The sequence below is a fragment of the Prinia subflava genome, chromosome 4, assembly GCF_021018805.1.
Source record: "Prinia subflava isolate CZ2003 ecotype Zambia chromosome 4, Cam_Psub_1.2, whole genome shotgun sequence".
Lineage (NCBI taxonomy): Eukaryota > Metazoa > Chordata > Aves > Passeriformes > Cisticolidae > Prinia > Prinia subflava.
In genome coordinates this window covers 25,369,470-25,383,424 of record NC_086250.1, presented here as the reverse complement: position 1 = coordinate 25,383,424, position 13,955 = coordinate 25,369,470, and the positions used below count along the sequence as shown (strand labels likewise).

General features: G+C 41.9%; 1 protein-coding gene across 1 annotated transcript in view; it reads right to left on the bottom strand.

Moving 5' to 3' along the window:
• The window catches only part of GRIN2B (glutamate ionotropic receptor NMDA type subunit 2B), a 177,724-nt gene that overhangs the window by 23,267 nt on the left and 140,502 nt on the right, over nt 1-13,955 (bottom strand). Inside the window, exons 4-8 of the mRNA XM_063396134.1 lie at nt 8,564-8,772; nt 8,076-8,247; nt 7,253-7,406; nt 5,592-5,717; nt 2,494-2,723 (exon numbers count right to left, since the gene is read on the bottom strand). Coding sequence (XP_063252204.1) covers nt 2,494-2,723; nt 5,592-5,717; nt 7,253-7,406; nt 8,076-8,247; nt 8,564-8,772 — 891 coding nt within the window. The remainder of the gene's footprint in view (nt 1-2,493; nt 2,724-5,591; nt 5,718-7,252; nt 7,407-8,075; nt 8,248-8,563; nt 8,773-13,955) is intronic.

The following is a 13,955-nucleotide window of genomic DNA, read 5'->3' as shown; positions in this document are numbered from 1 at the left end:
CAGCCAGGCACAGTAATGGATTCTGTGAGTGCATCTGGCATTTTGGCTACTCTACAGTGTCAGTGGGACACCTTTCCCAGGTACTGTCAAACTACAGAGACATTTGCAAGCAGATCTGGGTCTAGGCAAGTAGGAACAACATCCTTTTGTTACTGTTACTTTGCCTATTGGCTTAGATTACATCCTCAGCTGAGTCCTTGTGCTGGACACAGGTGCCCTTATCAGCTGATGGAGAAGGCCAGGAGACTAATCTGCCTGACTTTTGCTGTGGACACCAGATCATACATGGGGGATAAAAGAGATTGGAAGCGACAGTCTCACCTCTTGGGAAACAGTCTTTCCCATCTGGCTTTGAACAGTGACTGCCTCTTTTGAAAGTCTGAACTGGCTTTAAGCAGGCAAGAGAAGTGAGGTGGAACACATGGTGCATCTCCATGTGTCCTGGATGTGTCTGTGCCCTTCATCCTGGCCAAGCAGTGCACTGAGAGGGTGAGTGAGTCGCAAGCACTGTGCAGGCTTTGGAAAAGGGAAAAGATGAGATTCAGAAGAGTGAATTCTTCTCAAACCAGGGGATCTTGAAGTAGTGTGACAAATGTCTGGATGACTGCTCCCAAATCCTACAGGGCCCTTTGCATATTCACAGAGTAAAATCCATGAGCCCAGTAGATCAAGCTCATTCACTCACTTATTTTGGATGGAGTTAGTCCCACCTGCCTTTATTGCCCAAAGGCAGCTGTTGGCCTTCAGTTTCACCAGCCAATTTTTATTTGATTCCAGATGCTGTGGTAGACTGTAATCTCACCTAAATATTGTACTTGCACTAACAACTACATTTGAGGCATACCGCAATACTATGGCCTCTCTCTTCCCCAAGGAAAAAACCACATATACTTCAGCGTAGCAAAAGTAAATACAGGTACATTGGCAGAGAAAAGTAGAAGAAAATGGCCTCAATCCAATATATACAGGTGGCCCTATGGTGAAATCAACTAAAACAGGCCCAGAAATTTGTATCCAAAGGCTCTATGAAACTCCAGGAGTCACTGCTTTCAAATGATACTTCATATACATATCTCTGCAGGCATGAAGAATATCTTGAAGTGAGAATGAAAGCATGTTTTCTCCATGAGCTTAGGCACAGCCTGAAACAGTACATCACAGCTACAAACTACCCCATTTAGCTCAGACAGTTGAAAACCTAATGATGACAAACTAACTCTGATAGGGCTGGTTTTGAAGAGTGTCTTTCAGTCTGAAGGAACTCACAGCTTCTAAGGAGTCTCTGCAATAATCTCCACCCGACAGAAAAGCATTCTCCCCTCCATCCCATCCTGAACACAGCACATTACAAATGAGGAGACCAAGTGAAACAAATTGAGGTCAAAATTTAAACAATTAACAGGAGACTTCTGCATGGATTGTATTATTCTGTGCCATGTTTCATTCCAGGAAAAAGAAAAAAAGCAAACAACAAAATGAGTAAGAAAAACTCCTATGATTAATCTATCACAGAATTTCCAGCCTGCTGAACTGGACGTTGTATACACAGGAGGCCTGGGCACAAATTATTTCTAGACTATCATGAAGGACATAAGAGTCAGTAACTATAACCAACCCAGCAGCTGCAACTGACACTTGCAGTCCTCCTCTTGCTGCTGTCCCCAATAGCAGTGTGTGCAACCCGTTGCTATTTGGCTGCCCTGAAATGGCATGACCCCTTAACCAGCCCCAGTCACGAGTAACAAGCTCAGCATGGGCAGTTGAGCCTCACAATACTCAGTTCCTTGAAAGTAGCCTCACCACAAAGCAAAAATAAAGCAGTGCAAAGCATTACACCCTCATGAGACAGACAGTGCTACCCTGCATGTATCAGCCATCTTATCAAAATCCTCAAGTGTTCAGAGTCCAGCAAAAGAAAATGCTCTTCATGGACAAAATGCTGTGCAGGTAAACAAGGTATTGAGATGCAGTCTGGACAGAGAATGATTTCTTGTGTTAAGCCTCCAAACACCTTGAAAAAACAACAGTATAACTTCAAATACAAGCAATAGTAACTCATCAAAGCCACAGTGCTTTATCCCTGCGGACAGAACTTGTTTTCAGAATAAATTAACAGATCATATTTGCTAGCCTGATGGCCAGCATTCCTACCCAAGACAAATTATTTAATCCTGAAAAAACAGGTCACAGCCATTATACACATCATCTCCAAAACTCCATTAATTTGTTTCTTGCTGAGAGTGAAGGTGTAGTTTGGGATCATGCAAGCTAGCACAGTTCAGTTCTGTTTATAATTCATTTCTGAAGTGCTTAGTACATGTAAAGGTGCAACCGAATACCAATGAAGAACAGCTGTGCTATTTAAACGAGGGTCTATGCTATGATGTGACTCTGAAAATACCTCCCCACTTTCCTTGTGAAAGGAAAGAAGAGAGGGTAGAGTAGCCTTTTCTGTGGAAAAGGCTGCTTTGAGGGTTTGGCTGGATACATTACCTTTTTGTCGCTCAAGCCAGACACCTGGTCCACGTATTCTTCTTGGATCATGAAGGCAGCCAGGTTGGCAGTGTAGCTGGCCAGAAAGATGACAGCGAAGAAGGCCCACACTGACACCATGATCTTGCTAGTGGTACCCTTGGGATTCTGTACTGGCACAGAGTTGTTGAACACCAGCCCCCACAGCAGCCAGATAGCTTTGCCAATGGTGAAAGAGGGACCTCCTGGTTCTAGAGTGATTGAGAAACATGATTCCACAGTGAGCATCTGAGAGTAAGTGGTCTGCATTTCCAGTCACATACACATCTTGATTTCAGATTTAAGAGCAGAAACTATTCCCACTTGCAAGGGGAATATCTGCAGCTGCACTCCCCTAAGTTCATGATACCATATCTCAGCAAAGTAAAACCTTTTTTTTTTTTTTTTTTTAATGTCCACAGGTTTCCATATTTTTCTATCTTGGGGATTTCCACTGAAACCTTATATGAGGGCATTTGTTTTCATTTGACTGAAGTATCTAGAAGCCCAAACATTTAATTTTGGTTGAAGTGTTGTCCCCAGAAATAGAATTTGCTCAGAAACATTTTATCCTTATTTCCAGCTGTTCAAGGGTGATGTCTTCAAACTCCCAGCATACACCTGTGTAAAAAATGGCTCTCACCATACTTGTAGAGGTACAAGGAAGAGCACCATCTGAAATAACAGGGCTGTACAAATACTTCTGCATGAGTGTTTCATTACTCAGTCTGTTGAAGATCCATGAACCAGAGAAGAACACAGCTCCTTCTCCCCATATTTTATGTCTGATACATGATAGTGACATATATTTGTTCCACCTTAAGAAAATCTGCAGGTCTGCCCTAGATAGTCCAAGAGCAGATCCAGTGTTTTAAAACCTCTTATTTTCCCCTTATTCATTTTAAAATGTGGAAGCTCACTCATACCCCAGAAACCATGTGTGTTAATGAAGCACTAGATCTGAAAACATGTGAAATGGCACCTGTCTCTCAGCAATCTTGTATCTCCAGCACATGCTGGTTCAATTAATAGGAACCTAACCCAGAATTTCCTCAACTTGAACACAAGAAGAACTGAGAGGGAGAATGCAGATGTGATCACTCTTCAGACACTGAGAAGATCCTCTTAGGATAAATGGAACTGTTCAAGCATCTGTCCTTTCTCCAATGATGCCAACCTGATCAGCATCCCATGCTTTATTTCCTTGGGCAGGCTGATTGGATCCTAGTGCTGCTGCATGTGGTTAAGATTGACTCCAGCAAAATTGCAAAAGGGAAGTAAGTTTTGACATGTCTCTCCAAACCTCTGAGCAGTGAATAGCACAGATTATCTGGAAACACTAACCGTGTTACCCTAAATACAACTGAACAATGCAAGGGGCTCATTTTTTACCCAGGGAAATGCACACCAATTTCAGAACAGAACCATCACCTGGAAAAACTGGTGTCTTTAAATTCCAGGGAGATAAAGTTCCTAAGAGAAACATGGTTTGGGAGTCTTTGTCTTTTTACATGCTGGAGTGGTATTTTTATATCCCTTTCTACCTAATGGGTCCTAAGATATACAGGTGGAAGGCCGGAAAAACATCAGTGGGAACTCTAAGGTGGAAGGAAATCTTGAGAAGTTCCCTTCTAAAATGGGGGAACTCCTCGTCCACTGAACTTCCTCTCTCCACTGATCACCCCATATGCTTCCATAATTACTTTGTCAGACACAAACCAAGATTGTAATGGGAGATTCCAATCCAAAAGCCTTTATGTCCATAAAGAGAAAATACAGGTATTTGAGGCATACTGTCAGGGGCATACTGTCATAGTTCAAATGCAGCCAAAGTAACATTAGCCAGGGTTCTCATTACTAAAATCAGCATTACAGTCTCTGCAGCAGATTTCTGTATCTTCATATTTCATCTCTCAGGGACAATATCTGTCTGATCATGCCATACTCTTTATAATTACTCAGAAATATTGATACTTGTGGCTGCAGTTTGGCTAACTTAACAACTGTACAACTGCATGCCTGTACTAAAAACTGCTTCCAGTTCCACATCTGCATTAATACTCCTAAGAGACTCGGGTTTCTCAGTACTTGTGCCCACAGATCCATGGGGTTGTGATCAGGTGCCATAAAGGCCCTCCACAGCTCCATGTTAAGAGACAAGTTCTCTACTTCACCATGTATGTGGTTCTGCCTGCATTCTAATTAACACTTTTTATTTTCACTCCTCTCTAATTTGATGGCATAAATTCACTCAAAGCACTAGACTTGGGAATAAATGAGTGTATTTTCCAGTAACTGTCTCTCTCCCGCTATTCTGTATGAACCAATAAATCCAGAAAGGTTTGAAGGCCTGTTCACCAGGAGGTGAAAATGTGCAGGTGACAGAAGACTCTACTTGCTAATTGTTTTCAAGTCAATAAGGGAAAAAAGGCTGTATCTTAGGAAGGACAGACAGCTTTTCTTTAATTCATCTGGCTGCTTTCTGAAGATCAGAACCACAGAGATGGATCACTTGCTTGTTCCCAACTTTCCTGCTACACTTGAAAAATAATTCTTTATCTACTCCCAAGAAAATGAGTTTCCTCTTCTCACAGTTGGTCTTAGAAAGCCAGAAAGGCAAGTAGGGAAAGGACCTGACCAGGTGACAGATGTGGATTCTGGAGGACATAGCACTATGCCAGGAGGCCAGCAGAGTAGCTTGTTCTCCAAGGAGATGTATCACTGAAGGATGGATTGACAGTGCTGAGCCCTGTGATTGTCTCAGAGAGGGAGGCATTGTAGGCCCTGCCAACACTGGCTATCAGGGCCCATTTTCCTTCAATGAGAAACAAGCTGGAGCTGGTATGTGCTTTAGACATGAAAGGCAACACAGCTCCGTCTCTCACGCCAAGCAAATTATCCATTATACACATCTGCTCTCTTCAGAACCTTTTTTCCGCCTCCATCCCTGTCCTCTTTAGTCTGAATGCAGAGCTCAGAGTGGGCTAGATCCATATCGCATTTAAGGCAAAGGAACACCCTAACAAACAAACAGAGATTGGAAACCACAGGGGATCATAGGAAGAAACAGCTCCCCTTACCTCTGCCATCAGCAAGGCACCGATTATAGCCCACAGGGCTGAAGTACTCAAAGACGAAGACAGCCACCGCAGAAATGATAAGCAGCATCACAAACATCATCACCCATACGTCAGCACTAAAAGGCTCTGAAGGGGAAGAGAAAACCATGGTGAAAGACCTGACCTCACCTCCTTTGCTCTCCAGAAAAGCCCAGTGTGGGGCAAACTGGGCTGGGGAAAAGCAGAAGTTAAAACAAAGTCCTCAGCCTGGTTCTGAAAAACTTCTTGAACTGGGAAAACTGTAGTTTCTCTCTCTGTGATGACTGCATTCCATCATACTGTTAGAACACATGGCTCCATCTGGAACCACATACAGCCCTTGTGGCATGCATTGATAAAATAAAACGCATTGATAAAAGATTGTTCCCAGGAAGTCCTCCAGCACCATCTGGAGAGAGTAGGGAAAATCAAGCAGAACTGGCAGAGCTTCAGACAAGCATCCAACTTTCAAGATACTATCAAGCCAAAAGGCATCTCCAAATTTCTAAGGTTCAGCCATAATGACAGTAGGGTTTTCAGTATTCCATCCCTCTAGCGATGGGAACACTGGCTCATTCTAGAAATGTTAGTGTTCATGTTCTGCAAGTATTTGATCTCTGCCAGGTTTTCTCCTTCTCCCAGCCCGAACAGAAAAAGATAGGACTGAACCAGATCAAAGAAACAAAGAACTTTGCTCCAGAGAATAGCCAATATTGCAACTTCAGTTAAATTGCAGTCTAAAATTTCAGAGATAACTTTAACATTGTTTTTACATACCCCAGCAATATTGGTAGACTTGCTAAGGGAAAAAAACTCCTGAAGAGTTAGTAGTCATGAAACTCATATTTAAAAAGGTCTGGGAACGTTTCATTACCCATATATAAGTATTTCTGTTTGTGAATGTTCTCAGGACTCTGGCAGAGAGCAGACAGTAATTATATAACTCATATGCTGTGTTTGCAACATCCAACATCATAAAGCATTTTATAAAGCCAAGTAGTAGACACTAGGAAGACATGAATGTCTCAGGGAAATGCAGTATCATTTCCATATTCTCTGACCACCCTCCATCGCTGAAGGACATTATAAATGCCTTTATTGTAAGACACAAGTCAGCACAGAACCGACAGTCCAACTGTTCTTGAAAAGGTCTATTAGCTCTCTAACTTATGCAAGGTGTCAAGGGAGGGTCAAGTTAGCAATGTCTTTACAGATAATGTCTCTCAATGTGCAACTATTTATTGCCAATTGCTATCACCAAGTGTTATGGTATCCCAGCTATAAGGTTTGAATCAATTTTCTTCTGGCCTACACTCCTTGAACATACTATTAGCTGAGTCACTGGGAAATCACATGCTGTGGTGTATGTGACAACTCTAAGAGAGCCCAATTTTTCTAGGATTAGGCATACAATTGCTGGAAAATGCCTTGGCTTGGAACTCACAGGCAGTACCTGTTTGCACTTGCATTTGCCTGGATTTTGCTTGCCTGGGATTCAGTTCTAAAACATCACAGTATATTTTTATACACCTCTCCCACAGGTACTCCCAAAAAAGAGCTTTCAGGCTAAGAATCACAAGCAACCTTCACCTAATTTTTTTATGACCACTGGGTGAAGTTTTAATTTTGGATTGAAACAATACCTAAGAAGGCAGAAGGTGAGACAGTTCCATTGCTACGTGACACCATGACACTGATTCCCGTCTCAATGAAGGGCACAGAGAAATCTACCACTTCTGAACGTTCCTCATTAATGGTGAGGGATCCCACAGCCATATAGGCCCGTTTAGTGACAACCTGGAGGAAAAAAACAAAAGAGATCACACACAGACACAAGACAGCCCTCAAGCACCACAGTCAAGCCCCTTCTCATCTTCCTGCCTTTCAACACAATCCTTTTACTCCTGCAATCCCATTCCCTATATTGTTTGTAACATCTCTCCTTTCTAATCTTTCATCAGGACACCTTCTTCTTTCAGAAAACCTACAGACATTAATCTTCCCCTCAAAGCTGGTATGTGTACAAAAAATAAATCCACAGAGGTCTTAGGATAAACACATCATCCACAGAGAAGACTTCTTATCTCATTTTTCTGTCCTTGCTTTATCCTCCCTTTAACACTGTGAAATCTTATTCTTTTTTCATTTTATATACAACCTAAGCATAATCTAGGTTGCAGCAACCGTGGTGAATGGATATCAGCCTCTTTCTAAGAGACTGTGTAGGCCAAATTTGTGAAACCACAGAGAAAAATAATTAATGGTCAGACACAAGAAAGGTTGTCATGGTCGGAGTATCAGAGCAGATTAATTCACTCAGCACCAAGAAAGAATGCAGGCCAATCGTTTACAGAGTCATCTCTGTCCCTGCCTCAGCAGTGGACCCAATAATGATGGGAGGCCAGACCTGACTCATATCACCCAGCCCAGGGTTGAAGCCCACCATGCCCTTCCTTTGCTGCTGACCTCTCCAATCATTCCATTCCACGTCCCATTGATCTTTTTTCCATGTTTGCCATTAGTCACCAAGTAGAGGTCATAGGTGAACTTGACGGACTTTGAGATTTTCTTGAGGATGTCTATGCAGAATCCCTTGCAACATTTCTTCATGTAATCTGGCTCCTCATCAGTTTTGTTCCTGAACCATCACAATAATAATGGGTTAAAAAACTGGGAGAAACTCCTGTAATTCCCCTCTGTTGTCAGTTTGCATTCCCCCTCCCATTATATAATGTGGACAATTTATATTGTGCTATCTGTGCTGGAAGGTGAAGAGATGCACTACAATAATTTGCGCAAAGGGGCCCGTCATGAATGGACATGGGACAGGCTGGGCAGATTGAGGTGAATTTCTAAAAAGGATTATGGATTATGATGGTATTGCCCAACAGACACTTTACATTCTGCTGAGAATGAAGAGCCCAAGATGAGCAGAAAAATACAGGAGTGCATACTCAGTCACTATGCGTTTTTGGCAAGGGACCGTGTTCCTCATGCAGGTGCCGCTTAGGGGGTCCACATTCTCCACAATGACAAATGGTGCCTCTTCCAAGGTCACAATACTCAGGTGATCATCCTCACGTTCCTCAGAGTCAGGATATAGCTCAAAGCGTGGCCACACATAATACTTCATCTGCAACTTCTTTTCCTTCCATTTCCCCACCTGCAGAGACATAAACCACAGAAGATAAACTTCTAATTGTCCTATCCCTTTGCATCAACCACAGCTACTGCAGGACTGGGTAAGAGGACCATTCTGGAGTACCCAAATGCATGACTCATGTAAGATGGGGACATTTCTTGGGAGAAGGCTCTGAGTAAGTGGATTCAAACAAGGGGGAAGTGTAGAACAAGAAAGATCTCTGAGCTGTCTCATCTCTGCAATGGTCTCACCTTCTGGGAGAGTGAGTGCATAACCATGGGAGTACTGTAACTATGGTCAAACAGACTTATGTCTTTCAACTTTTTCAGCCAAACTGCAGAAACACAACGACTTGCTTACATACCTTAGCTGGAAACAAGGAATTGTTTTACGCTTCTAATGCACGAAAATTAATACCAAGGAGTATCTATGATGTTTTTTAAATCTTCCTATTTTTCCCTAATTCTCATAACTTCCACAAATTTCTATTGCAATTTTAGAACACTTCATTTTCTGTTTCCTAAGTGAACAGAGATCATATCTTCAGTAATCAAAAAAGCAGGTGGATTCAATTATCTTTTCCTACTGCTAAGAATGAAAGCTGTTTAGAAGCTACTGCAGTCCTTAAAGAGACAATACATGTAAGCTCACCCACTGCCCAGGCAAACTATTTCTTGCAAAAAAAAATCCAGGAAAAGAGAAAACTTGAACATCAACTGTACTTTCAACCACCAAAGACTCACCTTTGTTCTCAATTCCCCCTCCCACCATCACAGTTGACAGTAATTAGCACCTTGGCTGGCAACCAAAGCTGAGAGAGTGAAGAAGCTAACTGGGCTCTAGAAGAAGCTTTCCTGCATGATCCTCAAAGCAAGTCCTCCAGGCCAGGACTGAGACATGCTGACTTGATGGCAGAGGCAGTGTGGGTGTGTGGGAAGCTTGCATGACTGCGCTTAGCAGTGTACCTTCTTGGTGGGTAAACAGAAAAGCTTCATTCCACTCCAATCCAACACCCTTCCCACCACCCCCAAATTTCAGTCATTTATTTATTTAAACGACAGAAGGGGAGGGAGAAACACTTATTAAATGCTCACTGGGTGTCAGTGGTTAATCTGTGAAACTCAAAGCCCAGCTGGGGTTTGGCATTTGAGAGTATCCAGAATTCACATAAAACACTTGTCACCTTCAAAACAAACAAACACTTCATCTGGCCGTGAAAGAAAAAAGGCGCTGTGAGGGCTTGGTGAGGGGAGAAGAAAGGCAGAAGAAATCACCCAGAGACAGCAGTTTCCACATCCATTCTCCATCCCTGTGCAGGGTGAATACCACACCCCAGTGAGCACAAGGCAGAGGGGGTCGTAAAAAAAATGGGCACAGTGTCTGGGCAGCTGGTCTTGTCTTCCCAAAGACAAAGAATGCCAAGAAGAGCTTGCCCTTATGTTCCCTCCACCCATGGAGATGGTCCGTATTCACGCTTCTAAGCCTGAATGCGGAAAGTGGATTTCTAAGACAATAAAGAGCATGGACTCACATGCTTATCCAGGGTCTGCTCAGCCCTGGACTTCCCACTCATTCACCAAGCAGGTCAATTTATCATCATCTGAGGCAGAGATTTCTGTAGTGCTTCTTTAGCTCTCAAGTAACTGAGCTCAAATCCCCAAAAGTAGTAACTGCCACACGGGGCTCAGCAGGGACCAGTCATTAAGATGCTGCACAGAACAGCCCCGTTTTCAGCTCAGTAACATTAACTTGTCATAGAAATAAGTGGCTGATGAAAGAGACATCTCGCAGAATCTCAGCAGCACTTAGATATCTCAGTAACAGGCATGATACAACCCCCTGAGTGATAAAATAGATCAGATAGGCAAACCCAACCCATAATTACCCAGAGGTTCTCTGGGACAGAAAGGGGAGTTCATAAGGCTGTGTGCCAGGCACATCTCACAGTGTTGTACTACACAGAAACATGAAATTAGGATAGCAATGACAGCATGGCCACAGCCTTCTGTGCACTAAATCAACTCACCTGCAAATACAGTAGTTCACATCCATTCCTTATTATCCCAATAAAATCATTCCAAATTGTCCAAAGAGGAAAAAAACCCAAGATGTAAGTAAATGTTCTGACCTAAATCTCCAAATCAGCTATGGATTGTCTCAAAAATATGGGCAAATGTTACATTTTATTGCCAACCTGAACAATCAGGCATGCCATATAACTCCATACATGTACAGATATGAATAAGACAAGTCAGAAAATCATAGTGAATTAAAAAAGGGCAGACTTCTCTACATGTTTATGCATACAAAGGTCAAATGTATATCCACACAGTTAAAGAAGGACAAGCATAAGCAACATGTGGGCAATGAGAAACACTGCATGTGCAGAGGATGGAGACAATGCAAGATAAAGAATACACAAAAGTGTACCATATGCTAGATAATCTGCCATGAGAGGGAAGGAGCAATTCACTGTAGGGACAGAAGCTGGCAGAATTAAATGTCGCCGATTTGTCCAGGTAAAGATGCCTACACCTAAAGAATATAATCTACCAAGCTGTGCAGAGCAGAGCAAGGCATTTCTGAAGTCTTTGTACTTTGTATTAACAGCCTATGAACTGTTATTACTTGGGTTTTGATGAGTGCTTGCCTCAGCAAAAAGAGGAAAAAATAAATTACCCCAGGTATCCTTCATATTGGTTACCCTGCAGTTTCAAGACCCGTTGGGTGTTCTCCAATCAGTCTAGTCATCCAAATTCCCACTAGAAGCCCTGAAGGGTCACAGAATCAGTAAAAGTAAAGATACTAGGAATTTATAAAAACTCCTTTCTAATCATATTCTCCAATCCCTATGTAATGTTACATTATACCAGGACATAGCTCCTAAGAAATAGAATTTCACCTTAACTGCCTCTTTGCTCTATCTGATCTTGTCAAGAAAGTAAAGTCACTGTAGTTTGGGGATGAATTTGGAGGTGTTGAGGGACGGGAGTAGCTAACATTTAACTTAAATATAAGATCCTATTTTGGATAACAAGATTTGAAGTAGAAGTCCAATACATTTGCAAAGAAAGAAAGGGAGAATTATTGTAGAATCGAAAGTTAATCACATATGCTATTTGTTTGTCTAAGCATATAAGTTATCCCATGCAGACAAAAGGCGAGATTGCCTATGCAAGGGGAAAACAAGTGGGAGCCTTCTGAAAGCCTTCCAGCCAGCTGGCAAATTGCCTTAACCGCGGTATAATGCAGCCAGAATAAAAGAGTTCTGCAGTGTATTAATGCACATCTTTAATGAAAGGTGCATCACATTAATTCTTGGAACTAATTCTTAACAGAGGCTTTTCTCTCCTCCCAAGGGAAGCTAAGGCTTGTAACAGCCATTTGCGGCAGATGTTTCTCTAACCTGTCCTTACACTGACAGAGAGTCCATGGTCTCGACAAGCAATCTACTCCAGTGTTTAGCTATCCTTCCCATTAAAAAGTGAGGTTTTTCTCCTGATGTTCAACCTAAATCTTCTTGCTGCAATTTATACCAGGAGAGTGTATTTCCATATTCTCTTACATGTGCTCTTTTCAGTGTTACCAGGTCAGTAAGATATTTTAACAGAGAAGAGCTGATGACTATCTTATAGGATTCAGTGGCTATCTTATAAGCTACATTGGCAAAAGCAGCCACCTGTTCAAATGACCAGCATCCAGTCTCATTTATAAAATCCTTACCCAGTTGAGTAGTATGGACAGGTACAAGCTACTCCCATGAATCATCCAAAATCATCCAACAAAGGCAGAAGTAAATCCCTGAGTTCCTCCTAATATAGCAAGGTAGAACTTCAAAACACAAGAGCATCTGGAGAGACCTATAACTGGCATCAACAGATGTAAAAGTAAAACCTCCTAGAAATTTGGTTTTCTAGGGCTAGGCAGGAGAATACAGTTCTGTATTAAACCAGTAATGTTCAGATATGTTTCTTAGGCAAGATATTCAGCAGCACTGCATTGGTATTTGGGGTGAAGGTTCAGGAGAGAGCCTGAACCTTCAGGTGCTGGTTTTTCAACAGGCTGGAGGAAAACTAGCTAGGCAAAGTCTCCTGATAGTTATTATTTTATTCAGGCTCCTATTTGCACCATGCCTTGCACCATTCTATTTTCATTTACAATCTTATCTCAATTCCTGCTCTCCTTACCTGCCCTCCCACACCCCCCACCATAGACAAAATGCAAAAGGAACAAAGGGGATTTGGTTTCATCAGCAGAATTAAAAAAAAGACCATCCCAAACTCACTTAGGACTTGAACTGCTTTCTACATTTTCCCAAAAGCTTTATGTTTCCTCCCTCATTATTGGTTCTTTTATTTATTTTTCCTTAGGAGCTGAGGAGTTTATTCATTCCAGTGGGGAAGCACTAAAGCAACAACAGAGAGCATGAATTAGGAGGCAGAAATTCCCTATTCCATCAAGAATCTCTGTAATGCGATCTTAACCCTTGTGGCTCTACATTGTGTAAAACTGAGATAATGGCGTGTTTTTACATCTGGGGTACACTGGGTAGATAAAGAGAAAAGGCCACAAGGCTCACAGATACTGTAGAAGTAAGGAGACATACACATGTATCTAAAGCTAGATGAGGGAACATATACAGCATGTATCTATGAATGGTATAAATGTGAAATGTATAAATGTGTATAAATGTATAGGTGTATAAATGTGAAAACTTCCTGTCTTTAATCTTTGGAAAAATCTTACATAACTTTTACACCTGATTTAAATACAAGAAAAATGGAAGATCAAATATAGAAAAGGTAAAGGTAGGATGTTGGACAAGGGGCAGAAAATAGGACTGTTATTGGTGGTATCGGTGATGGAGAAGCATACCTCACCCCTTTGGGAAGCAGGGCAAGTCCAAGGAGAAATAAGATACTTGTCAGTAGAATTGGTACAGATCCTGAATGAGGGCATGGGAAAACCAGAACAACTGGGCAGGACTTGAAAATGGCTACTCTAGAAGAGTAGAAATAGCAGTTATAACTGGGACATTGCCAATGGAAGCAGGCATTACTCAAGGCACATAAAATAAAGGTAGACCTAAGGTGCTGTTGTAACCTTAATACCACAGTACACTGTGAAGAAATAAATCATGCATAAGTAAAGTAGAATAATTTTGGATTGAAATAGGTTTTTGAAGGCTAGGGCAAGATACTCCA